This window comes from Doryrhamphus excisus, chromosome 11 (genome assembly GCF_030265055.1).
Source record: "Doryrhamphus excisus isolate RoL2022-K1 chromosome 11, RoL_Dexc_1.0, whole genome shotgun sequence".
NCBI lineage: Eukaryota > Metazoa > Chordata > Actinopteri > Syngnathiformes > Syngnathidae > Doryrhamphus > Doryrhamphus excisus.
In genome coordinates, this window is record NC_080476.1 from 20,475,796 (window position 1) to 20,500,997 (window position 25,202).

Consider the following 25,202-nt stretch of genomic DNA (forward strand, 5'->3'; position numbering starts at 1 on the left):
GGATAATTCATAATGCCGCCTACAGAGAACATACTAACTCCTTATTTCTAAAATCCCAAATATTATTGAGGAACTGCACTATTTGGAAATTCACAATCGTTATGTGAAACATGAACACATTTCTTTCCTTTTTCTGTGCATTATAGCACGAGAAAAGAAGTTAATTTGAGCTAGCTTACAATGCTATTTCGACTATCAAATCCCTCCAAAAAAACTCCAACAACATTGTATCGTTTGACACTGATGATAACATGTAATAGTTGCAGTATCTTGCAGTATTTTGATGATTTAAAACAAATTTCTTTCCGAGGGTGCAGTGATACTTGCTAACTCGAATGACGCCTCGCTAATCGCTAGTCTCGGCATCATTCACATACGGAAGAGTGGATAGCAACCGAGCTCACCTTTATGTCACAATACGGTTCCATCACCTTACACGTTTATGTGATGCATTCCCTGGTAACCTGATGCATGTTCAAATCAAATACAACCATTACCAAACCTTTATTTATTAATAATTAGCATAAACAAGAAAAACAAATGAAAAAAAGGTTGGACGGAGTCAAGCTTTATTATTTATATTATTGTATATTTTCTAGCACACACAAATAGTAATAATGATCCTGATTTTTTGCTTCCTTCTTCTAGTTTCCACTTCATTTCCCTTTTATTTCCACTTGCCCTTCTCGTAGTCCCACTGGGAGGAGAAACCTTCTACCGGGTTGATCCTCATGTCCAGCATCCTCTTCACCTGTTTGGCCTGCAACTCGTCATCGAAGGTCGGAGGGCGAGGCGCGTACACTAGTTGGACGACGACATGATGTTACAGTACATTTATACATTTTATTATTCACTGCAAGAGTAGTACACCTAGACGGGAAAACATGATGTTACATACGCTAGACCAGGGGTCAGCAACCCGCGGCTCCAGAGCCGCATGTGGCTCTCCAGCCTCTTTGTTGCGGCTCCCTTTGCAATGCTTGAATATTTTTTAGCACCCGTGTGGTGAAAATGCACGTCTTTGTTATGAGTTTACAAAAATCCAACTTTGTGTGAGACCATGAATGCATCCTGACTGAGTTCTGACTGGTGACTGAATGAGCAGACAGGATGCTATCCAGTTCTCTCTGACAGGTTAACATGAAGGGAAATGAGTAATACTTTGAGTTATTTGAGTTATTAATTATTATTAATGAGTTATTTGATGATTCTAAAAAATAAATTAGAGCTCATTTAAAAACAAAAGTTTATCTCCAGTACTAGCAAGAGTACTCCAACTCGTCTTTTTTTTCCCCTCCAATGTTGTTTTAAACATACAACGTTTTGCGGCTCCAGGCTATTTTTCTTTAGTGGGCAAGTGGGTGAAATGGCTCTTTGCATAGTAAAGGTTGCTGACCCCTGCGCTAGACTATCATTTTCACTTCTTGTTTATCTGTAATGTTTGATAGCGAATGCTAACAGCACATGAACTGTGTCAATTTGAACACTGTGTGTTTTGACTGATCTACAGTGTTACCGGTACTCGGGTAGTACACAACTAATGATGAATTACAGTATACGTATGTAATTATCTTTATTGCCATATTGAATTGAATTGTGACATATCAACTAATCTGTTTAACTGTAACCTTTGAATGCGAAATACTAATCATTATTCATATTTAGTATAGTGTATGTATATATATATATATATACATTTTTCAGGAAAGTGCATAATTCCATATGTGCTCATTCATAGTTTTGACAACCTTCAAACCTCCAAAATAAAGAAAACACATTGAATGTGTGTCCAAACCTTTGACCTGTACTGTATATTTATGATATTTATAGATTTCTAGTACGAGGTAGGCTGAACGTGTTAAAGCGTGACCACACCTGCTTGGGGAGGACATGCGTATTGGAACAGAGCCCTGCTGCCTTCACGTGGTCACACACAGAACTCGGAAATTATCGCGCTTCTCTTCAGTGTGGTTGGAATTGATTTGAAAATTAGCTCAGTTCTCTAGACTTTTATATCTGATTTTTTCTACTCCAAGTATAGGCGACTGCTTTGTAAAATGAAGACGTTTCTTTCTTTGGATATATTTCCTTTCACACGAAGAGAAAAAAAAAACAGGGAAACACAAAGGCGTCACATCCTTCGCTTTCTCTGATTGGTCAAGCAAATCTGAACAGGAAAAGTTTGCTATCCAAGCTAGTAGCTGAAAAACAGTACCTCTCGATTAATAGTATGGCGACTCTAAGGAGTAAAGTACATCACTAAATAGACTACAGCACTTTTACAAAAGGACGCTTTGCGCAAATATCATCCTGAAGACAACTTACCAACGGTAAGTCAACATTTTGTTAACTTCCGGTAACGTCACCATTTCACGTTCACGGCAAACAGGAGAGTGTCAGTCAATGCTGGCACCTGCCGGAGGTTTAGCTGCCGTGACACGACACTTTTATTCACTTTGCACAGTTTGCAGTGGCTCTCAGTTATTTTCTCGCATATTTTCTATAATAGAATTGCATGCGGATTACTAGAAATTCATACATGTTGGCAGGTTTGCACAATTTTTTCTGGTTTGGAGAGTTTTGTAATGTTTTGAGCGATGGCTGATTTGATCAGCCCATTTCAGTTGAATTGTTCTTTTCAATAAATAACCTTTTCAAAGTGCTTTTTGTCACACTCCCCTATCTTGCTTTTTCATATTGTAACTCTACTAAAAAAGTCATTAAGGTCCAAATGTGCGAAAGGCAAATTCTAGCTATTTTTCAAGATTTTGTAAGATTTTGATCAGGTACTAAACCTAATACTAATCAATCGGCAGTGTAGCTGCGACTTTTTTTCAACCCGCCAAAAAAAAATGTCAGGAAAGTTCCCGCATGGACAAATGGCGCTGTAGACTGACCATACAGGGCCTGCCACCAGACCACCAGACCGGTGAAGCCCAGAAAGATGAAGAAGGCCCCCATAACCGTCTTCCACTCTGCAGTGGGCTGCCTCATCTCTGGGTAGGTCTGACGGAACATCAGGCGGTACACTAAAAAAAAGACCACAACCAAGATAATGACTGGATTTGGTCATTTTTGTTAGTTTTTTCCGTCTTACAGGCTATCTTCTCCTCTTTGGTCAGCTGCTTCCAAGATCCTTTCTCCTTCTGTTTGAGGCTCATGTCGGCAGCACTCAGCTCGTCCTTGTAAGGCCTGTCCGGCAACGGCGTGTCCACGCGGTCCCAGTACATGGGCTTGGACATCTGCTCCACCTGACTCACATCTCCTGGAACATGATGTGTGTGAAATGACTGTAAATGCAATCTTTTACTCCGAGCAGAGGCCTGAAATTGAAACAATAGACTTTTGCTTTGGGTTTTACCGTGACTCGCCATGGTGGCTCTGCTGCTGGAGGGCAACGCCAGCGCCAGGCGTCTGCTCAGGAGCATTATTCCAGCACGTCTTGCTGCTGTTGTCAGGCCAAGCATCTGCAGAATACATGAGGTGGACCACTCGTATCGTACTCTTGCATTTATGGAACTGATGTGAAGTATAACAAAACCAACTCGCCTTCGGAGTTGACGAAAACTTTATTGTTGTACAGCCAAATTTGGTGCTTACACATAAGAAGCAGCCAATACATACAAAGCTGCATTAGTGTGAGTACTTGTACTTGGAATACTTAGTAGTATTCCCGTGTTTCAGATAATGAGGTTTGCACATTTGGAAATGAGCGCTGAAAGAAGTCACTCTCTGTGACATCACAAAGTGCCAGGATTCCTTATATGGGCGTGTGCTGTAGGCCAGGTACGCTCTCTGCCCCCCCCCCCCCCCTCCCCCAAACTCTGCTTCTTTGTTTACGTTGTTAGCAATGTCTCCCAGGACGTGATTCTTCGGGTGTAAGGGAAAGCTAAATTTGTTCCAATTCCTAACTCGGCAAAAATCAGGCACAAGTGGTTGGATTTTCTGATTCCCTACCAGCAAATTCATATATTTTAATCTGCCGACGGTTTTATGAACAAGGGCCGCTATGCAGCTGGACTAGCTAACAAATTGTTGCCGAAGTCCAACGCCTTTCCAACGTTACTTGGTTGTGACGAAGAGTAAGAAGAACAAGCAGTCAGTAACGATTTATCAGTGTCCTAACTGTCTTTATTTAGTGGAAGTTATGGAAGAAAAGCATTTGTCTGTGTAGCATTATAGAGTGTGCATTTAGGGAGCGGGGGGGGGGGGGGGGGATTACGAGCTCACCGAGTCTGGAGTTGCTAATAGCCATTTCCCACCACAACCATTGGTTCTACACGAGTTTTTTTTAAACACTTGTTGTCCTGCAAAAAATGTGCAACCAAATGCTAAAATGCTAAAGCTACTTACCATTGAGAGACGTTTTGAAGTGAAATGTTTTCTAGAGAAACTTTGGACTGTCCAGTCTCTACATCCGGGTCAGATTCAGCATCCAGCACATATGGCTGAATGTTAAAAGTGGACAGTTTTTTTTTTATCAACTCTTATAAAGTTGGGTTTAGCAGCTATCCTGAAGTCCTCATGGCCACTTGGTGTGTGACCAACCACAACCTTGGGTGGAATGCATTAAAATAGGCCGTTTTCGTGCAGAGATGCACAAAATCCCAAAATACCGCTGGAATAGGTGCTCATTCTGGAAGATCTTGAAAACGTTTTGTGCTTGTTATCGTGTGTAGTTGCTGTATAGGATTCCACAACTCAATACAAAAGTATAATAGCATAATAATATTAGCATAATAAGCATAATATTTGTAAACTATTGTGTATTTGACAGTAGTGGTGATGAAAGGACATATAGATTTCATTAGAACCAATCATATCTTCATTATCATTTTGTGTATTTTATATGTATTTTCTTCATGTACACGTGCCCAGCATGAAGCCTTTTGAAGGTCATGCCACAGCATCTCAATAGGGTTCAGGTTAGGACATTGACGAGGTCTCTCCAAAGTCTTCATTAGTTTTCTCCTCAGCCATTCCGAGGTGGACTTGCTGGTGTGTTTTGGATCTTTGTCCTGCTTGCAGGACCCGATTAGCTTGGTTTCAGCTAATTAAGATGGCCGGACATTCTCCTTCAGGATTTTTAGCCAGACGGCATAATTCATGTTTGCACTTATCACAGCAGCCCCAGACCATCACACTACCACCACCTTATTTTACTTACACTGAAATGCAGTGTTGCTTTTACTCCAGATGTAATGGAACCCACACCTTACACACCTTTTGTCTGTCCCAAAGAAAAAATAACGCACACACACACACACACACGCACGTGCAATGAAAATGGCCGTTGTAAATTGGCACCTTGTCAAAGTTAGAGTACGTGTTGACCTTGTCAAATAAAAAACCACGACACACGATCAACGTGGTATATGTTGTGGTACAAAAACTGAGTTGCTAAAGTTGTTTGCAGTGCATGCAAGTACTGACGGACGTATTTGATCAGTATTTCTCCTCTTTGAGTCGTGTTTGTTTGCCACCTTGGCTGCATGTCCACCACTCGGGACAGTTGGAATGTCTTTTCTTCTAGTTTGGCTTTTAACCCCTAAAACACTGCAAAATATATCATATTTGACATCACATAAGAAATGATACTCACGCTGCTGTAGAGATCAGCAACTTCTTCAAGGAAAAGCCTTTTTGTTTGTGCGTGTGTGTGTGTGTGTGTGTGTGTGTGTGTGTGTGTGGATCTCATGGACACAGCAGGAAGTGTGTCTATAGTGGGTGGGCCCTAAGCACAGAAAAGAGTGTGGGAATAAAAAACAAAGTGAAAAAGTAGTGCATGTCCTATTAGTAAGTTGCATGACACCTTTGGCTTTTGGGGGCTTGGACTAGTTTTTGCTCTTTTTGGAGAGTCCGACGTCACGAGGCAGGTTACATAAGGACAAACAGCTTGTTATTCGATTTGCCATATATGGGCAGGACACACCTACTTTTACATTCTGCTCTACAGTCTAATGCCAAATGTCTTCTACTCTTGGATTTATTTTCTTACATGTGGACTTAAACCCACAGGACCGGACCGGACCAGCTGACGCAGGGTTTCTGTGTGAGGGGGGGGGTCAGACAAGGACATGTTTGATAAAAAATAGCACAAGTGTCATCGGCTACAGTATGTATAAAACTATATATCATCATGTGACCTAAATACCCACTTTATCATCTTTATGTGTAAAGACAACCCAAGTCTTGGTCTTCTTTTAACACACACTTTATTTCATATCATCTTTCATCATAATAATATTCTATACCAGGGGTGGGCAAACTTTTTGACTTGTGGGCCGCATTGATTTAACAACATTGACGGGGGGGCCAGACTATATAATATTTTACACGTAACGGTCAATTTTTACACGTATATTTTACACACGTTTTACATGTAAAAGTGTCATGCAATCTGCTATATGTGCACTTTGAGATGATTTATTTCATGTAAAGTGTGTTATAAATTAAATGTATTATAATAACAATAATAATAATAATTATTATTATTATTCAATGTTTTTATTTAGTATTATTATTAATAATAATTACTATTATTAATAATTATTAATATTTTATTTAATATTATTATTAATTATTAATAATATTATATTAATGATATTATTAAGGCTCAAGCCTTGATGTCAGGTTGTATGTTGAGTTTAAATGAAATACTTTGGAAAAAACAGGTGGGCCGTATTCAAGCACTTGGCGGGCCGGATGTGGCCCCCGGGCCGTAGTTTGCCCACCCCTGTTCTATACCCTACAACAAAATATTGCAGAGTGACCATAATATTACAAATATTATTTATTGGAAAAATATGAGAAAGTGAATATAATTTCAAAAATACAGAAAAACATATAAATATTAAATATGTAAATATTACATTGTGACTATTACTATACATTGGGTCAAAAAACGATATACTATGTGGTCATCAAACAGGAAAAACACACTCACTCACGATGCAAAGAAACCAAAACACATCAATCAACTAATCATACTATGTGGGGGATAACCAACAAGTAAGCACTACACATATCACCTAACTTAAAACTATTGTTTCCAAATGCCCGCAACGCATGCTGGGTAGTCCAGCGGCAACAACAATAGGAAATATGAACAATTAAACGTTGGATGTCAAGAGTATGCTAACTCCTCCTTGTTTACTTCTCTGACAAATGTTTGAATTTCAAGGCAAATGTACAAATGTGTGATGGATATTTTCACTATCTGATGGTCTAAAGCAGGGGTCTCAAGCACGCGGCCCGTGGGCCAAATGTGGCCCGCAAGACACTAGTTTGAGGCCCCCGCCTTGATATGAAAGTTTAAAGTTTGATATGGATGCTGTATGGTATCATGTACCCAGAAAAAATGATTACGTTTGATTCATGTTCATGTTAAAGGTTAAATAACTGTTCATAGTTATCCTCCCTATCCGTGTGGAAGTGGTAAGTTTTTGGCGATTTAAGTTGAAAGGAAATAACTTGAAGGCTACCGTTTAGGTGGCTAGCTCTCTAGTTTGCGAGTTAGCATGTGTCTCAAGACCCTGCAGTTGCGCAATATGTTGTAAATAAAAAGAGTATAAATGTGACTATAGTCGTGTTTTGTCATGTCTACAGGGCTCTAATAATGCTTTGTTCATTTTAATATGAAAAAAATCATTTGTCTACCCACCAACTATATGTGCTTTCTTAACTTTTTATTATTTGCTGTTTTAATATTATTATTATATTTATTTATTACTGATTGATTGATTTTCTTTATTCTTGATTTGTTTATTTATTTTTCATCTTATTTTGTGTAGAAAAATAAAAATGAAGATATTTGAGAACAGTGGAATGTTTTATCAGAGCTTTTATTGTAGAAAATTGGAACCAAAGCACTGAAAAAGTTTGTATATTTTTCTGTTTTTAAATAAATGCGTTTTTTTTTTTTTTTTTTTTTTGGAAAACCTGATGCGGCCCAGTCTCACCCAGACTCTAGCTCCAGTGGCCCCCAAGTAAATTGAGTTTGAGACCCCTGGTCTAAAGTAGCATAAAAACTTCCATTGAAACATGAACTAGCTTTTGTGTCCTTCCCCTAGACCATGATGTCAAACAATCTTTGTTTTCAGGTGGTTTGCCAGTTGTTTTGAGGCTACCACGGTGCTACTCTTCAGAGAAGATGCAACTTGAAATAATTCTCATGATTGGCTTCACTTGTGTATGTAGGTCAAGGGTCAATGAGCTTACCAAACTCATTTTGTGTTCCAATAATTAGTGTTAAAGGTATTCAAATCAATAAAACAACAAAGGTGCCCAAATTTGCCCAAAAAGGTGCCCAAAAATGGGTCATCCCAACAACCAGTCATTTACAAAGAACCGTCATTCAAACAAAAATTACTAAATTACTAAAAATTACTAAATGAATGAAATTACTGAATGAACTAAATGTTGGCTGTTCCTGTGACTTATACTCCAGAGCGACTTGGAAATGAAAATATATACCGTATTTTCCGGACTATAAGTCAACATTTTTTTCATAGGTTGGCTGTTCCTGTGACTTATACTCCAGAGCGACTTAGAAATGAAAATATATACCGTATTTTCCGGACTATAATTCACACTTTTTTTCATAGGTTGGCTGTTCCTGTGACTTATACTCCAGAGCGACTTAGAAATGAAAATATATACCGTTTTTTCCGGACTATAATTCACACTTTTTTTCATAGGTTGGCTGTTCCTGTGACTTATACTCCAGAGCGACTTAGAAATGAAAATATATACCGTTTTTTCCGGACTATAATTCACACTTTTTTTCATAGGTTGGCTGTTCCTGCGACTTATACTCCAGAGCGACTTAGAAATGAAATATATACCGTTTTTTCCAGACTATAATTCACACTTTTTTTCATAGGTTGGCTGTTCCTGCGACTTATACTCCAGAGCGACTTATAAATAAAAAAAATGGACACCTTTTGTGTTCATGTTTATGTTTTGTGTAGCTGAATAAGCATTGTGTTAGCATATCTTACACCTATTCAGCCTGTTCTCTATTCTTTTATTGTTACAACTTGCCTTCCAAGATGGCGTAATGTCTGTTTTGGTCAAGTAGTTTGGAAAATAAACCCGCAAAAAATGTGACTTATACTCCAGTGCGACTTATGTATGTTTTTTTCGACCTAATTATGCATTTTTGGCCTTGTGCGACTTATACTCCGGAGCGACTTATACTCCAGAAAATGCGGTATATAGTGGGTGCATGTGTGCCGCATGTTAGGCATGGGTCGGTATGAGATTTTGAGGGAATGACAACCATGGGCAAAAAAAATCATGGTTTGATGGTTGCCTTTTGAAGTATCTTTATTGGAAAATTATTCTATTGAACATTTGAAAATAATTAATATAATAAATCACGACGGAAGTGGGCTGCACAGTAGTAGTCGAATGGTTAGCATGCAGGCCTCACAGCTAGGAGACCCGAGTTCAATTTCACCCCGTGTATGCGTGGGTTTTCTATATTTTCTATATTTAAAAAATAATAATAATAATAATAATATTTAAAAAATATATAAAAAAATTTATAAAAATTAATTAAAATAAAAATTTTATAAAAATTAAATTTATAATCAACAAAATTGTCAGTGGAATGCGCAATTACTAAAATATTACTAATATTAATACAGCTGCAGTGCTAGCTAAATTAGCTATTTCAAGTATGTGGAGGGCCTCACAGCTAGGAGACCAGGGTTCAATTCCACCCTCGGCCATCTCTGTGTGGAGTTTGCATGTTCTCCCCGTGCATGTGTGGGTTTTTTTCCGGGTACTCCGGTTTCCTCCCACATTCCAAAAACATGCTAGGTTAATTAGCCACTCCAAATTGTCCATAGGTATGAATGTGAGTGTGAATGGTTGTTTGTCTATATGTGCCCTGTGATTGGCTGGCCACCAGTCCAGGGTGGACCCCGACTCTTGCCCAAAGACAGCTGGGATAGGCTCCAGCACTGACTCCTGAATGAATGACGGAAGTGTGAATGTATTTTAAAAAAATAACAATTATTTTGAAATAAAAACTGTAATGCAATTCTTAATGCTGTCCACAGTCACTAATCATGTGACTCATCTCACAAGATCCTTAATACCAGGCTTTCCTTTTGAAGCTGTGGTTGTGGGCTGCTGCGTGTTCATTTATAAAAAAAAAAAAAAGACATGTAGCACTTTGACTTATTCATTCTTAGGACATTGTTACTTATACTGCTATCCCTTCTGACCCTTCCACACCACCTAGTAACGTTGGAAAGGCGTCAGGCTTCAGCAAGTTTGTGGGCTAGTCCAGCTGCATGGTGGCCCATGTTCATAAACAGTCCAGTGGGAAATGTATTTCTTTTGCTGGTAGGGAATCAGGGACTCCTATCACTTGTGTCTGATGGTGGCTTTAGGGATTGTAAACAAATGTGGCTTTCCTTTTTGAGGCATTGCTAGAAAGTAAACAGTGGAGCAGCGCTGTTTAGGGGAAGGGGGGTGAAGCAGAGCTTGGGGGAGAGAAGAGAGTTTATATGTCCTCTCTGTGACATCACAAAGGAACAGTTTTACCACGCCTTTGCAAAACGGGGCGTTTTTGGAGCTTTGGCATCATTGAACACGAGAACGCAACATTCTAACTACATTTATAGGTCAGAAACGTGGGAACTCGAGCTTTTCTTCCAAATGAAAGTACAGACACTAACATTAGGCATACTCCTTAATATTGAAAAGTTGAGCAATTTATGGTCATTTCAATGTGAACAAATGAAACAATGCTTTGGTAAATCACGTTCTTTGCAGGGTAATGTTTTGTCATATACTTTGTCATTGCGGCAGCATCAATCTGCTCGCTAAAAACGCTAAAGATTCTTTGAACAGGTACAGAGGAAGTTGCTATGCTCAGATGTTTGCATGCTAGGTTTGATATCCTGAGGCGAACACGGTGTGTTCAAGTCAACTGGGAGCACAGCTTGTTAGAGTCTCCATGTATGTAGGTAAAAAGTCTGGGCTGTGTCCTTGGTTGAGGACTAACGTCAGAGGTGGCATCCACTTTTTCCTGTGTCATCATTTTGCATATTGCTGTTATTACAAAAGTCCAAGTATAAACCAGCTCTGGCCTTCAATCATTCCTAATTATCAATTTATTCTGGTTTTACAGTTGGGACACCATGGAAAGATTCCAGTCAGATAATGGACACTTCATACTCAACAAGCAGGATCAGCACTAGCAAACTGCTGTCAGTGCTCAAGCTTGTTCCAAAATGGTGCATTCGAGTGTATCACATAAGTCCTCAGACACAAGTTGTAGCTACATTCAGGGACACTTGTAAATCCCAGCAAACACACCCACACGAGCGGCCCAAGAAGGTGATATTTACAATTTTTCAATTTTTTCTTTGTTGCTCATACAACAATAAGACAATGTTACAAAATGTTGTACTTCTAACAGACATCAATGTTAAATAAACCTTTGGACCAGGGGTCTCAAACTCAATTTACCAGGGGGCCACTGGAGCTAGGGTCTGGGCAAGGCTGGCCCGCATCAGGTTTTCCAAAAAAAACAAAACACATTTATTAAAAACAGAAAAATATACAAACTTTTTCAGTGCTTTGGTTCTGATTTTCTACAATAAAAGCTCTGATAAAACATTCCACTGTTCTCAAATATCTTAATTTTTATTTTTCTACACAAAATAAGATGAAAAATAAATAAACAAATCAAGAATAAAGAAAATCAATCAATCAGTAATAAATATAATAATAATAAAAGGGCAAATAATAATAACTTAAGAAAGCACATATAGTTGGTGGGTAGACAAATGATTTTTTTCAGATGAAAATGAACAAAGCATTATTAGAGCCCTGTAGACATGACAAAACACGACTATAGTCACATTTATACTCTTTTTATTTACAACATATTGCGCAACTGCAGGGTCTTGAGACACATGCTAACTCGCAAACTAGAGAGCTAGCCACCTAAACGGTAGCCTTCAAGTTATTTCCTTTCAACTTAAATAGCCAAAAACTTACCACTTCCACACGAATAGGGAGGATAACTATTAACAGTTATTTAACAAATGAGTGGACAAATAAGTGAAGTCCATTCACAGGGAAGGATGCCAACATCAGAATGGACTAAAAAATATGTAATATGATAACTTATTTATCAGTTCTCATTTCAAACTTTATCTCAATGTTTCCATGGAAAATACAAATGTTTCACCTGGAAATTACTATAAAATGAATAAACCAATGAATTGTCTTTATTTCAAGTTAATTAACACAATAAGGATTCTATTTTTAAAGTGTGCAAAAGTAGGGGTACATGGCTTCAGGTCTGAAGGGGTACGTGGAAGTAAAAGGTTTGGGAACCACCGCATAGAATAATCTATGTCGTTCTTTATCGTTTTATTTACCGGCGGGCGTCTTTTATTTTGAAGGCCTGACCACACCTGATACAGGATGTATTACACGGATTTTGCGGAGAAAAGCTCCACCCGGAAGCTCCGCCCATGAACCAGATAGGTATTTTCCCTCATGAACGTGAATACATGGCTAACATCCGGGATATTATCATTCAGATTGAGATTTGAGACAGTGCTGAGAAAGAAGAGCAGTACTCCCCGCTGAAATCTGTAACAAATGCGTTGCTATTTGCTTGTATTATTATCTGCGCAAAAAAAGTAAAAGTGAATACATTTTAATATAATTTGATTTTGTATTGTAATGTCACGTATCTAACATTACGGATTTTATTCCGACATCAAACTTGTTCCGGAAGCCGGAAGTGATCACCCAGATGCCTGCAGCAGCATTATCTAGCCATTCAAGGAGCGGAGGCAGGCTGCAACTTTAAAGCGACAAATCATTGAATTCAGCACTCAACTGTGTAGTTTCCTGCCGTATTTTCATGATAAGAATTTCATTGGTGTAAATCTCAAAAGGTATATTGTTAAAATTTGTCTCATGGCAAAAGTGGACCCTTCGTACCACTGAGATTGATGGTAGCTAAAGCTAACGCTCGCTGCCAGCGGGTTAGCTGTTAGCTAACATCGGTCACTCGTATTTTTTAACATTGGTTTAAACTGAAGCCTGCGTATTAAATTGGTATACAACACAATGCATTTTCATTATCCTTTGTGCCATTCCTAAAGTGTCTTGTTTGTGAATGTTAACAGGCATGGCTGCGGATTGGCTGGGTAGTTTGGTGTCAATTAATTGCGGACCGACACTAGGAGTCTATCAGGGAGAGGTATCATCAGTGGACCAGTCCTGTCAAACGATATCTCTCAGACAACCTTTTCACAATGGAGTCAAGTGCCCTGTTCCGGAGGTCACATTCAGGTACAACTTGGTGTCTTTTTTGAAACTGTTGAACCAGCAATTAAGTGATCTTCTATTTGCCCTATTTCCCTCACAGTGCCATTGACATAAAGGAACTAAAGATCTTGGATATCAGAAATGGAAGTACTCAGAGCAGCTTTCTAGTGTCTACCAACGCAAGTAGTGCCCCAGTTGCAGTTCCAAAAGGTGACCCGAGAACTGTAGATGCTGTGAACTCTCCACAGTACTTTTCAAAAAGCTATGGAGAACGCCACCTGGATGTCCCTAAGGGCTTTAGACGAAGACACAACTCGTGTAAGTTTCGATAACGAGGAGGTCATTGCTTCTTGTTGTGCAACGGTAACCATCAGTTGTATGTGCTGGCGTTCCCAGGGTCATCCAGCAGTCGAGCTGCAAACCAAGTCACCCCCAAGAAGAATGGGGTGAAAAACAGCACTCAGATGAAGCAAAGGGACGACGAGTGTTTTGGTGACGGGATGGATGACGGCCTGGACACTGACTTCGATTTTGAAGGAAACTTGGCCCTTTTTGACAAGGCGGCAGTTTTTTCAGAGATTGACACATCAGAGCGTCGTAACGGGGCCCGATCACGTGGTACACCTCAGGAGCAAACACCCTCACGGTACCGCCACGATGAGAACATCCTGGAAGGCAAACCTGTAGTGTACAGACAGATCACAGTACCACAGCCTGGGTTCAGAGAATACTGCACTGGTAAGGATTTGCATTTTACCATGACAAACAGACTAGTACCGTTAACTATTTGTACTGTTTTATACATATAAATAGCATACTACATTATTGTATGGTGTGGTATAGGGGTGTGTATTGGCAAGAATCTGGCGATACGATATGTATCACGATACTAGGCTCACGATACGATACATCACAATACTGTTAACGAGGTGATATTTTTTTTGTTTTTCTTGTAGTTAAATATTATTTCCTGGAAAAACTGAATGACACCAGCAATATGCACTTATTACTGCACTTATTTTTATTCCATTAGAATAGTATGTTATGCTGTATCACAAACTTTCCTCTGTAAAAACTTAAAGTGTAGCATTCGGATAAATAAAGCTTTAACATCCAGCTTTAAATTTACTAAAAAAAAACAAATAAATGAAATGATGTCTCAAAATCCTGCTCAAATGTTCACATTCTATTAGCTGTGAAAAAATGCAGAGTATACAGTCCCTGACTTATACACCATCAGAAGAGTATTTTTATGGAACAAAGTAACTAACATCAGTAAAAAGTCCTTTTAGGATGCTTGAAATAAGCATTATTTAACTAAATAGTCATATCAATTTGAAAATCACAGTACTACTTTTGTAGTATACAAAAGACCTTGGCATTGCTTGCTAGCGGCAGGTCCTCATGGTGTCTCGCTAAGTGGACTCGCAGATTTGTCCTGTTTACTTTTACTCTTGAATACTTTATTCGGGAAACACGACACATTTTCCAAACGGCATGGCTTTTGTCAATTTGTGCACACTCTACTTTGTGTAGAAATCCAACATGTGTCCACACTTCAGCCTTGTACGCCGCAGGGGCCGCTGTTATGTGCTGGCATTCTGCCATCTTGAACTGGACGTTTCACTCGTCAATTTCGTTCAATGTCCTTGCCTGATTGGCTACGTAAGTGCTGCCGCCTAACCATCGGAGGTTTCAATTCAAATCAGAAATCAACCTTTGCCGTGTCTGCACTTCAATAAATACCATATACAGTCTATGATAAATGCCTAAAAATGTCCATAATCATACTTTTTACTATCAATACAGTATCGTGGAACAAAGTATTGTGATATATCGCCGAAACGATATTTTCTTACACCCCTACACCCTGTGGTATAAGTAAGCAACTACATTTATAGGGCAGAAAAGTTGATTGGAAAAGCATAAAAGGTACCCGTAAAAGGAAAATAAACATTTCATAAGACTATAAAGCCGCCATAGATTTGCTATTGCTTTGTATTCCGAACAGACTCTGGACTCGTGGTACCCTGTATATCATATGATCTGCACAAGCGTCTGCTGTTAGCCGCGGAGCGTCATGGCCTCACTTTGGAGCGACGACTTGAGATGACTGGCGTGTGTGCTAGTCAAATGGCCCTCACATTGCTCGGTGGGCCAAACAGGTAGGCACCTTCAGGTACTTTTGGCACTTCCTGTCATATTGTGTGAACACAATCCATTCTCATTCTCATGAGTGCACGAGTTCCTCTCAAAAATATATTTTGTTCCATCTTTCTGCGGTACACAGGCTGGATGACGAGGGTTCACTCTGTGCATTCGTGGAGGCGGGGGCTACACGGAGTGCTAGCATTTAGCAAGCAGACACAAATATGAATGAATGAATGAATGAATGAAGGCACAAATGCAATAGTTAACTCGAATGCCACAGTTCCAGTGTGGATGTGCCTTCCTTCCGTCAGTCAACAGTCATAGCTTGTGCAGTGAAGCACCACAGTGTTGCATTCAAGCATGTTATGACGTTTAAAAAAAATGGCTACCATCTAAATCAGGGGTCGGGAACCTTTTTGGCTAAGAGAGCCATGAAGGCCAGATATTTTAAAATGTGTATCTGTGAGAGCCATATACATTTTTTTAAACATTGAATGCAATAAAATGTGTGCATTTTTATGTAACACCAACAGTTTTAGATATAATGGGCTCTAATTATGTAGACCGGGCACACTACCCCACGCCAATGGGGTGTGGCCAGCACACTTTCGTGAGCAGCGCAGTGTCTAATAATAAATCAAATACTTGTTGCCATTAATACAACTTCTGCTGCTGCATGGTTTTGCACCATACTCCGTACATGTATTTCATTCTTTTGTCCATCTTCGTCAGAAGGCTTGGTTCTGCAGCTTTAGCTAGGTGACTATTTGACTAAAGGAGGAAAGTTTATATTTACATGTTGACATCTCAATGACCGAGGTAGACTACCGCATTACCCAGTAATAATCCAGTTTTGGTGTTTGACCTGGAAAATATCATCAGGAAAGATAGATATGGTCGGCCGTATTGCAGTAGAAAATAAATGGACGGATTAAAATGCATAAGAAAGTTGTTGATTTTGAATATTATTTTTAACAGTCTCTGGTTTTCTCCTGATAGTCTCCGGATTTTCTCCCGGTTTTCTCATGGTTTCCTCCCGGTAGTCTTCCGGTAGTCTCCCAGTTTTCTCCTGGTTTTGTCCCAGTTTTCTCCTGGTTTTGTCCCAGTTTTCTCCTGGTTTTCTCCATGTTTTCTCCTGGTAGTCTCTCAATTTTCTCCCAGTTTTCTCCTGGTTTTCTCTTTGTTTTCTCCTGGTTTTCTCCGGTTTTCTCCTGGTTTTCTCTTGGTTTTCTCCCAGTATTCTCCTTGTTTTCTCCTAGTTGTCTCCTGGTAGTCTCCTTGTTTTCTTTCAGTTTTCTCTTGGTTTTCTCCCGGTTTTGTCCTGTTTTTCTCCATGTTTTCTCCCGGTAGTCTCTCAATTTTCTCCCAGTTTTCTCCTGATTTTGTCTTGGTTTTCTCCTGGTTTTCTCCTAGTTGTCTCCTGGTAGTCTCCGGATTTTCTCCCAGTTTTCTCCTGGTTTTCTCTTGCTAGTCTCCCGGTTTTCTCCTGGTTTTGTCCCGGTTTGTCCCGGGACACATTGTTAGCAAAAATACATTTTTATTGTGGTAAGAAACGCTTGAGAGCCAGATACAGTCATCAAAAGAGCCCTACCTGGCTCCCGAGCCATAGGTTCCCTACCTCTGATCTAAATGAATGCAAGACATGCAGTTTCGAAGGTGGGTGGGGGGGGGGGTATTGAAGTATATATAGTGTAGCATCTTAGGAGCACTTTCCATTTCCCAGTGTGCATTGATTTATTTATTTTTTCGGGGCCTTTTATAAATGGCTGGAGAGCACATGATTAGGGGTTGGTTAATATTCTGCATCATACGGTGGTAGTGTCTTGTCTGTTTTATCCACCTATTGTGTTGCTCTGTGTGTGTGTGTGTGTGTGTGTAGTTGTTTTGACACCACGACTTGGAATAGCCTTTGCGCTAGTGACGCCCTGCGATTTGTAGCTAATATACTGTAGTATACCTCACTCAGGGACGCTACACTTGAATACCATCTAGTGGCTCAAATGTGACACGACACGATGTCATGTTTACATGTTTTTAGTTAACTTCAGTTAGCTTGTGAGAAGACTAAAAATAAATGCTTGGTATAATACAAAGCCTGAGTTGTGGATATCAGCATTTTGGCAGCGTTCTGGTAAACAAACAAACAATAAGCTATGGAAATAAATGCTACAAAATTTAGTAGCGCTCGGCCATTTTGCAAAGTAGTTCTTACAAGAAAAAAAATCGATTTCACCCATGGATTATTGGGATCGGTACTGGATCAGAACATGCCTAGTTTTCAACACACTCAAATGTTATTCTAATTTGAATTATGAACCTCTTGGACACAATAAATCAGTACATGTCTCACCATATTCACTCGTCTGACTGCCTTGTTCCAGCGCCATAAGGCCGTCGTGTTTTTGTATCCTTGTTAAAACAAATCGCTCCTGTTGCATTATTTTACTCCTGCTCATAATCCTCCATTGAACTGAAAATCAATGTCCAGCATTAGCAATAATAGATTACAACTATAACCGTTAGCCAACTTGCAGTGGTGGACGAAGGAGATTGACTGACAATGGTCCACCCCGAACGCAGACCCGCCCTTAGCCAATCAGGACTGTTGTGGTTGGCTACACATGCTAGATCAGGGGTCAGCAACCCACGGCTCCAGAGCCGCATGTGGCTCTTCAGCCTCTTTGTTGTGGCTCCCTTCGCAATGCCCAAGTATTCAAGTCAATCAAAATCATGGGAGACTTGAAATTCGCTCAGGATGTGAGCACGTCGCTGCACATTTCGTCAGGCATCAGGTATAAACTTTTGAAAGTTTATAAAAAAAATCACAAAATTACAAAATTCAAAAGGTACAGAATCATAGAATTCGTTTTCAACTGGGTCAAAAGCTACTCAGCTGACAGGAAGCAATACGTAAAGCCAGGAGAAAACACATTTCCACAGTACCCCAGTGATGGAGTACCCCAGGGGTCAACACTGAGACCACAACTATTCAACTAGTACATCGATGATGTATTATTTGCAGATGATACTACTGCCTTTTGTTCCGGATTAAAATCATTAAAAAGGTCAAAGATGAAATGGTCATATACACTAAACCAGGGGTCAGCAACCCACGGCTCCAGAGTCGCATGTGGCTCTTTGTTGTGACTCTCTTCGCAATGCTAAAGTATTCAACACCCAAACTTGTTGGGGCCAGAATAAACATGTTTGTCAACAAATGTAAACACATTACATTTAATTTACACAGATATTTATGTACATTTATTTTCTATATTAGCAAGATCCAATACTAGCAAGAGTAATCGATCAACTCCGCTTTTTCTCCCCTGAACTACTTTGATACCCCAAAATTCCCTCTGAATCTGGCAGTCAATCAAATATTTTTCTTCAGGCGTCAGGTATAAACTTTTGAAAGTTTATAAGATTTTGTTTATGAATTATGTTCTGCGGCTCCAGTTTTCCTTTTGTGAGCGAGGAGGTAAAATGGCTCTTTTGATAGGAAAGGTTGCCGAACCCTGTGCTAGATGAATTGGACAATGGGCAGGCTTCCACTCTCACATGAGTACACAACACCCTCTACTGGTAGCAGTAGGAACTACAATAACAGGCTTATAAAGCACTGATAGATGGAACATGGTAGGCTCAGTCGTATGTATCCAATTCCCAACATCCAAACAGATGTATGATTTTCATTTCTTTTTTGGATTCCTCCAGATTCACGCCCAAAAACTTACACCAGCGTCCCACTGTGGCTCTGCTGTGTGGCCCGCATGTTCAAGGTGCTCAGGGCATTAGCTGCGGTCGTCACCTGGCCAACCACGAAGTTGAGGTCATCCTGTTCCTTCCCAACTTTGTCAAGATGGTCGACTCGGTCACCAGTGAGCTGACACTCTTCAATAAGACGGGCGGGAAACAAGTGTCAAACATCAAAGGTGAGCATTATTTGAACTTTGAGTGCAAGTTGTGATTTCAGTGTTATCGATCACTTTTTAATGGTGGAAAAACTGCAGGACATGCTAACACATGCTAACCAAACGCCTCCGTCACTCACAGTGACAAAAAAGAACATTTGGAACACGCCATGTAATTGCACCACTCAGACTATGCAGGTATCCAAGGCTACGTTAACACTGCAGGATTTCATGCACAATTAAAAAAAAAAAAAAAATCCAGTTGACGTGACTAAAAAAATGTTCATATGATTGCAAAGCATCTAGAACAGGGGTGGGCAAACTACGGCCCGGGGGCCACATGCGGCCCACTAAGCGTTTGAATCCGGCCCGCCAGTTGCTTTGCATACGTACATGCTGGCAACATGACTTGCAAGTCGGATGTCTTATTCAGTAAAAAAAAAATAAAATAAAAATAAATAAAAATAATAAAAAAAAATTAAAATTCAAGTTTGTAGTTTGATGTGGTCAGATCTTTAAAGCGTTTGAATCCGGCCCGCCAGTTGCTTTCTAACTTTTAACATACGTACATGCTGGCAACATGACTTGCAAGTAGGATGTCTTATTCAGTAAAAAAAAAATAAAAATAAAAATAATAAAAAAAATTTAAAATTCAAGTTTGTAGTTTGATGTGGTCAGATCTTTAAAGCGTTTGAATCCGGTCCGCCAGTTGCTTTCTACCTTTTAACATGCGTACATGCTGGCAACATGACTTGCAAGTCGGATGTCTTATTCAGTAAAAAAAAATAAAAATAAAAATAATAAAAAAAATTAAAAATTCAAGTTTGTAGTTTGATGTGGTCAGATCTTTAAAGCGTTTGAATCCGGCCCGCCAGTTGCTTTCTACCTTTTAACATACGTACATGCTGGCAACATGACTTGCAAGTCAGATGCCTTATTCAGTAAAAAAAAATAATAATAATAAAAATTAAAATAATTAAAAAAAATGTTTTTTTTTAATGTAAAATTCAAGTTTCTAGTTTGATGTGGTCTGATGTTTAAAATGCTCTGGAAAAAAGGGATATATGGAACATATTTAAAACATATATCTAATAGTCTGACACTTTTACAGATAAAATTATACAAATAAGTAAATTAATTAAATAAAAAATATATAATATATTAAATATAATATAATTGGTATATACAATACAATTAATAATAATATAATTATAATATATATATATAGATAGATTAAATATAATATATAATGTAATAAATAAATAAAATTAGACAAATAATTCAAGGTGGACTGTTAGAATTATAAGCAAATACAAATATATACAAATATACATATATACAAATATAATATATTAAATATAATAGATATAATATATACAATATAATTGATAATAATAATAATATAATTATAATATAATAAAAAATTAAAAATTAGACAAATAATTCAAGGTGGACTGTTAGAATTATAAGCGTAAAATAATGTGTGTGTTATAAAAAAAAAAGATATACTGGCCCCCCGCACAGTTTTGTTAACTCAATGCGGCCCACGAGTCCAAAAGTTTGCCCACCCCTGATCTAGAAAGTGACGTCTATGCACAAACGCACAACACGGCTCATATTTCCGTGTGCTTACAGAAGTAAACATTGCTGCGGCGTGAGCGCTAGTGATGTGCGATAACGTTGATTTCAATTCCAGGCCTATACTGGTATCATTGATACCGATTTGATTCTATGTTCGAATTCAACTAATGTGTTTGGTCGGTTTTAAAAAGTCATGCAGAGCATTTCAATTCATAGCATAAGGAATAGAAGCCATGACTGCCTATGTCAGTGAGTACCTTTTTAAAGTCTCAGTACGCACGCCAATACACGCCTCTCCGTGACGTTTGGGTCGGCTCATACTACAGTCGCATCGCACAGCTGGTAGAGGAATGGTTGGTTCAATTCCTGATATGAGCTCAAACGCCCAATTTACTTGTGCTTTCATTATAAGTTTTAGCATATTTCCACAGCATTTCAGTCAAGCTTCAGCTTTTCAGCATTCACATGCAATGTCCGCTGACATTGTACCATCTAGTTATTGTTGTTGTTTTAATTGCTTTTTTGTGTATTCTTTCATGGTGTATTTGGTGTTACATTGGTGACAACACTTCAGGTGTTGAACTGGTGTTGTTGTTTCTTTTTTCTGTCCTTTTTAATTCAATATTTTTTTTTAAAGAAGAAGAAAAATGATTTTAATGAAATGATTGATAACTTGCTCGTAGGCCAACAAGTCATAAATGAGCTTGTGACGTTAAAATGTTTCCTTTTCTGATTTTACAGACCTGCCAGACACCCCCGTGGATCTCATCATCAACTGCCTGGACTGCCATGAGAACACCTTCCTGATGGATCAGCCTTGGTACAGAGCGGCTGCGGACTGGGCTAACCAGAACCGTGCACCGGTACTCAGCATAGACCCTCCTGTTAGCGGACGGGGGCCGGCAGTGGAGGCCAAATGGTCCCTGTCCCTTTGCCTCCCCCTCCCCTTAGCAGAGGGGGCTGGCAGGGTTTACCTTTGTGACATAGGTATCCCCCGTCAGGTCTTCCAGGAAGTGGGAATCAAGTACCATTCTCCTTTCGGATGCAAATTTGTTATCCCTCTACACTCGGCGTAATGGGACTGGTTGTTGAACCTTTGACCATCCTGGACTGTGTCAAAGCCTTCAGCGTTTCTCCATAAAGTTACTGACATTTCACCATGTGAATGTGACCTCTCCCTCGTACTGAAGGACCGCTCATGTAGTGCATTAGTTCTTCTGTACCACATGCTAGCTTAATGGCGAGAGCACAGCTTTTTTTTTCTTCTTACTTTTAAAAAGAACCTAATTAACACCTCTATGGGTTGCAGTAATTACATAGATACTATTGTATCTATATAGTGTTGGAGATAAACAGGTTATTTGAAACTACAAATTCAATGACTTGTTTATCTAATAGAGTTAAATTGTGTTTTGTAGGACAATCTCAGATTTAAAAAATTGTGACATGAACGACATTCTAGTCTTTCATCGAAAACACATTTAAAGAAACTGAGGCAGGTAATGGTGTATAATGATGATCATCATACAGACTGTCACCAGTTTTCTTTCCATGGTGCGTCACACTGTGATGATAAAGCATGTATAATCTCTCGCTTTCATCATTTTGTAGTTTTTTTTTTTGCTTATTGTATGTTATCTGAAGTACCGTGACTGTTTTATTCAGTACGTTATTTTCTACAATTAGATTGTATGGTCGACTTCCAGTGATATCAAAGTAGATTCCCCTTTTAATAAAACAAGATGGCAGCTTCTCATTAAATGGCTAAAGCTTACAAAACTCATTTCTAAAGTTTCAAAACGAGCAATTTGATTGTAAGTGAAGTTGAGATGTGTTTAACAATCACCAAGCTGCAACCTACTTTGATATAATTCTTGCCCCCCCACCACCACTTTTTACCTTGAAGGGAGAGCTCGTACTGAAAAACAGGAAGTCACATTTTCTTTGGGCCACGTTGGGCGGCAAAAATAAACAGGCTCATTCTGTAATGGGACCATTGTTATTTGTGGAACACTCAGTTTCATTTCACTGTACCTGTTCTGTTGCAGGACCAGCCAAAACATGAAAAAGTGTGATTGATAGTCTGGGAAGCACGGCAGTTGCTTTTGTCCATGATCATACTTCATGGACAACTTTCCATCATTCCACAGGACTGATGTATTGCATCTCAGCATCCTGAACAAATCCAGCCTGACAACATCATTACTATTAATATTGGCCGTGAATGGCATTTATTGTGCTGTAATTACAGCGTCATTGTTTCCTCATAAATGTTTGTTTTACACCAGGGGTCTCAAACTCAATTTACCTGGGGGCCACCGGTGAAGCCGGGCCGCATCAGGTTTTCAAAAAAAAAACCCAAAACGCATTTATTAAAAACTGGAAAAAAAATCAATAAAAAAAACTATCTTCAATGCTTTTGCTTCTGCTATACCAGGGGTTGGCAACCTTTACTATGGATAGAGCCATTTTACCCCCTTGCCCACTGAAGAAAAATAGCCTGGATAGCCGCAAAACATAGTATGTTTAAAACAACATTGGAGGGAATTTGGGGTATCAAAGTAGTTCAGATAAGAAAAAACGAGTTGGAGTACTCTTGCTAGTATTGGTGATGAAATTACATAAATGTATGTGTAAACTACTGCAAACTTACCTGATTTTTAAGTTCCCATGGAATGATCTTTAATTTATTTTTTAGAATTGTCAAATAGCTCCGGTAAAGTAAAATATTACTTATTTTCCCTCATGTTTACCTGTGTGAGAGAGAACTGAATAGCATCCTGTCTGCTCATCATTGTGCTCATCCAATCACCAGTCAGAAGTCAAGATGCATTCATGGTCTCACACAAAGTTGGATTTTTTAAAACTATACTATATAACTAAATAATATTCAAGCATTGCAAAAGGGAGCCACAACAAAGAGGCTGAAGAGCCACATGCGGCTCTTGAGCCGCGGGTTGCTGACCCCTGTGCTATACCCTACACTTTTTCACTACTTTGGTTCCGCTTTTCCACACCAAAATATCTGATAAAACATTCCACTGTTCTCAAATATCTTCATTTTTATTTTTCTATACACAAAATAAGATAAAAAAATAAACAAATTAAGAATAAAGACAATAAATCAATCAATCAGTAATAAATAAGTAAAATAATAATAAAACAGCAAATAAGAAAAAGGTAAGAAACCACATACAGTTGGTAGAGAAATGATTTTTTTCAGATTGAAATGTACAGTATTAACAGTTATTTAACCTTTAACATGAACATGAATGAAACTTAATAATTGTACCCAATTAGCAAGTTAGCATGGTACTCAGTTCCATCTGGGAGCAGCGTGGTAACTTTAACAACATGTTTGATGAGATGCTTTATCTTGACGTGGATTTTCCCTTTTATTCCAAATCATTTCCTGCGTTTATTTGTACCCAGCGTCATAAGCCTTTAGCTTCATTGCTAATCCAAAGCAAAACAGGGCGTGGTAACAGTATGGGCGGGGCAAAATCATGTTCATTGTGCACACAGCTTTAAGCTGTCATTTCAACATTAAACTTTGGTATCAAGGTGGGGGCCTCCAAGTAGCATCTCGCGGGCCGCATTTGGCCCACGGGCCGCAAGTTTGAGACCCCTGTTTTACACCATCACCTTCACTGCTTGGTCCACGTTGGCGATTACCATTCAACAATGTCTCATTTGACTCCATTTGACTTTTTTTGTTAGAGTTTCCTGAAATGTGACATGCCTCCTGAGAGAAATAATTAAATGTTGGCATTTTTTTTGTTTTCAAGCACCCATTCACAACAACAGCATTTAGGCAGTAAACAGCCATTTTCAATCCACAATGCTGTTGCTCTTCAAAGTGAACTCACTTTTATCAGTCAATACCTTTCAGTAGTTTTACTGATACTGTCAAAGAAAAGCTGTTGGAGAGTCTGTGACAGGTTTTGGCATTGCAGTCATCACTGGTACCTTTTTAGTGTTCTAAAAATAACAAATGTACTTTCTATTTTCTCCAATTACTGGAGACTGCTGTTTGTTTGTTTTTTGCCATTCATCTGAGAGACGAATAATAAACATGAAGAAAAACAGTTATATTGTGAACTTGATATATTGAAAATGATGGTTATTTTCATGTCGTGCTGACTTTCTAAAGGGACAGACTTCCGTAGTGCACTGTGCAGGTTTGGCCGCCATGATGGTGAGCAGACTCCAGAAACATTGTATCGTAAACATCCATCCATTCAT

General features: G+C 38.9%; 3 protein-coding genes across 5 annotated transcripts in view; 2 read left to right on the forward strand and 1 right to left on the reverse strand.

The window, feature by feature from the left end:
• Nucleotides 1-552: 552 nt before the first annotated feature.
• LOC131137955 (cytochrome c oxidase subunit 4 isoform 2, mitochondrial) lies at nucleotides 553-5,786 on the reverse strand. 2 transcript variants are annotated; one of them, XM_058086444.1, is made up of 5 exons: nucleotides 5,603-5,773; nucleotides 3,362-3,467; nucleotides 3,098-3,265; nucleotides 2,898-3,029; nucleotides 553-801 (listed from the first exon to the last, which is right to left on the reverse strand). In XM_058086444.1, exons 1-5 carry the CDS (start codon nucleotides 5,696-5,698, stop codon nucleotides 668-670), a joined length of 636 nt encoding a protein of 211 aa, XP_057942427.1. In that variant the 5' UTR covers nucleotides 5,699-5,773; the 3' UTR covers nucleotides 553-667. The 2 variants fall into 2 exon arrangements, with proteins under 2 accessions (XP_057942427.1, XP_057942428.1); XM_058086445.1 differs by having other exon boundaries at nucleotides 760-801; nucleotides 2,898-3,006; nucleotides 5,603-5,786.
• On the forward strand, nucleotides 2,183-25,045 carry edc3 (enhancer of mRNA decapping 3 homolog (S. cerevisiae)). 2 transcript variants are annotated; one of them, XM_058086442.1, is made up of 7 exons: nucleotides 2,183-2,330; nucleotides 13,173-13,338; nucleotides 13,415-13,632; nucleotides 13,711-14,052; nucleotides 15,326-15,479; nucleotides 19,180-19,397; nucleotides 21,699-25,045. In XM_058086442.1, the coding sequence occupies exons 2-7, from the start codon at nucleotides 13,175-13,177 to the stop codon at nucleotides 22,031-22,033; spliced, it is 1,431 nt and encodes a 476-aa protein (XP_057942425.1). In that variant the 5' UTR covers nucleotides 2,183-2,330; nucleotides 13,173-13,174; the 3' UTR covers nucleotides 22,034-25,045. The 2 variants fall into 2 exon arrangements, with proteins under 2 accessions (XP_057942425.1, XP_057942426.1); XM_058086443.1 differs by lacking the exon at nucleotides 2,183-2,330 and adding an exon at nucleotides 12,206-12,938.
• LOC131137953 (tyrosine-protein kinase CSK-like) overlaps nucleotides 2,230-25,202 on the forward strand; it is a 50,031-nt gene continuing 27,058 nt past the window's right edge. The window contains exon 1 of the mRNA XM_058086440.1: nucleotides 2,230-2,330. The gene's annotated coding sequence lies outside the window, so the exon portion shown is untranslated. The remainder of the gene's footprint in view (nucleotides 2,331-25,202) is intronic.

Excerpts from the sequence above, each read along its gene's own strand:
- LOC131137955 (XM_058086444.1), bottom strand. The coding sequence starts at position 5,698 with ATGAGATCCACACACACACACACACACACACACACACACACACACGCA. Across the intron at positions 3,468-5,602 it reads TTGCTGATCTCTACAGCAGC|ATGCTTGGCCTGACAACAGC; the intron begins GTGAGTATCATT and ends TGTATTCTGCAG. Across the intron at positions 3,266-3,361 it reads AGCCACCATGGCGAGTCACG|GAGATGTGAGTCAGGTGGAG; the intron begins GTAAAACCCAAA and ends ATCATGTTCCAG.
- edc3 (XM_058086442.1), top strand. The coding sequence starts at position 13,175 with ATGGCTGCGGATTGGCTGGGTAGTTTGGTGTCAATTAATTGCGGACCG. Across the intron at positions 13,633-13,710 it reads TAGACGAAGACACAACTCGT|GGTCATCCAGCAGTCGAGCT; the intron begins GTAAGTTTCGAT and ends TGGCGTTCCCAG. Across the intron at positions 19,398-21,698 it reads ACAAGTGTCAAACATCAAAG|ACCTGCCAGACACCCCCGTG; the intron begins GTGAGCATTATT and ends CTGATTTTACAG.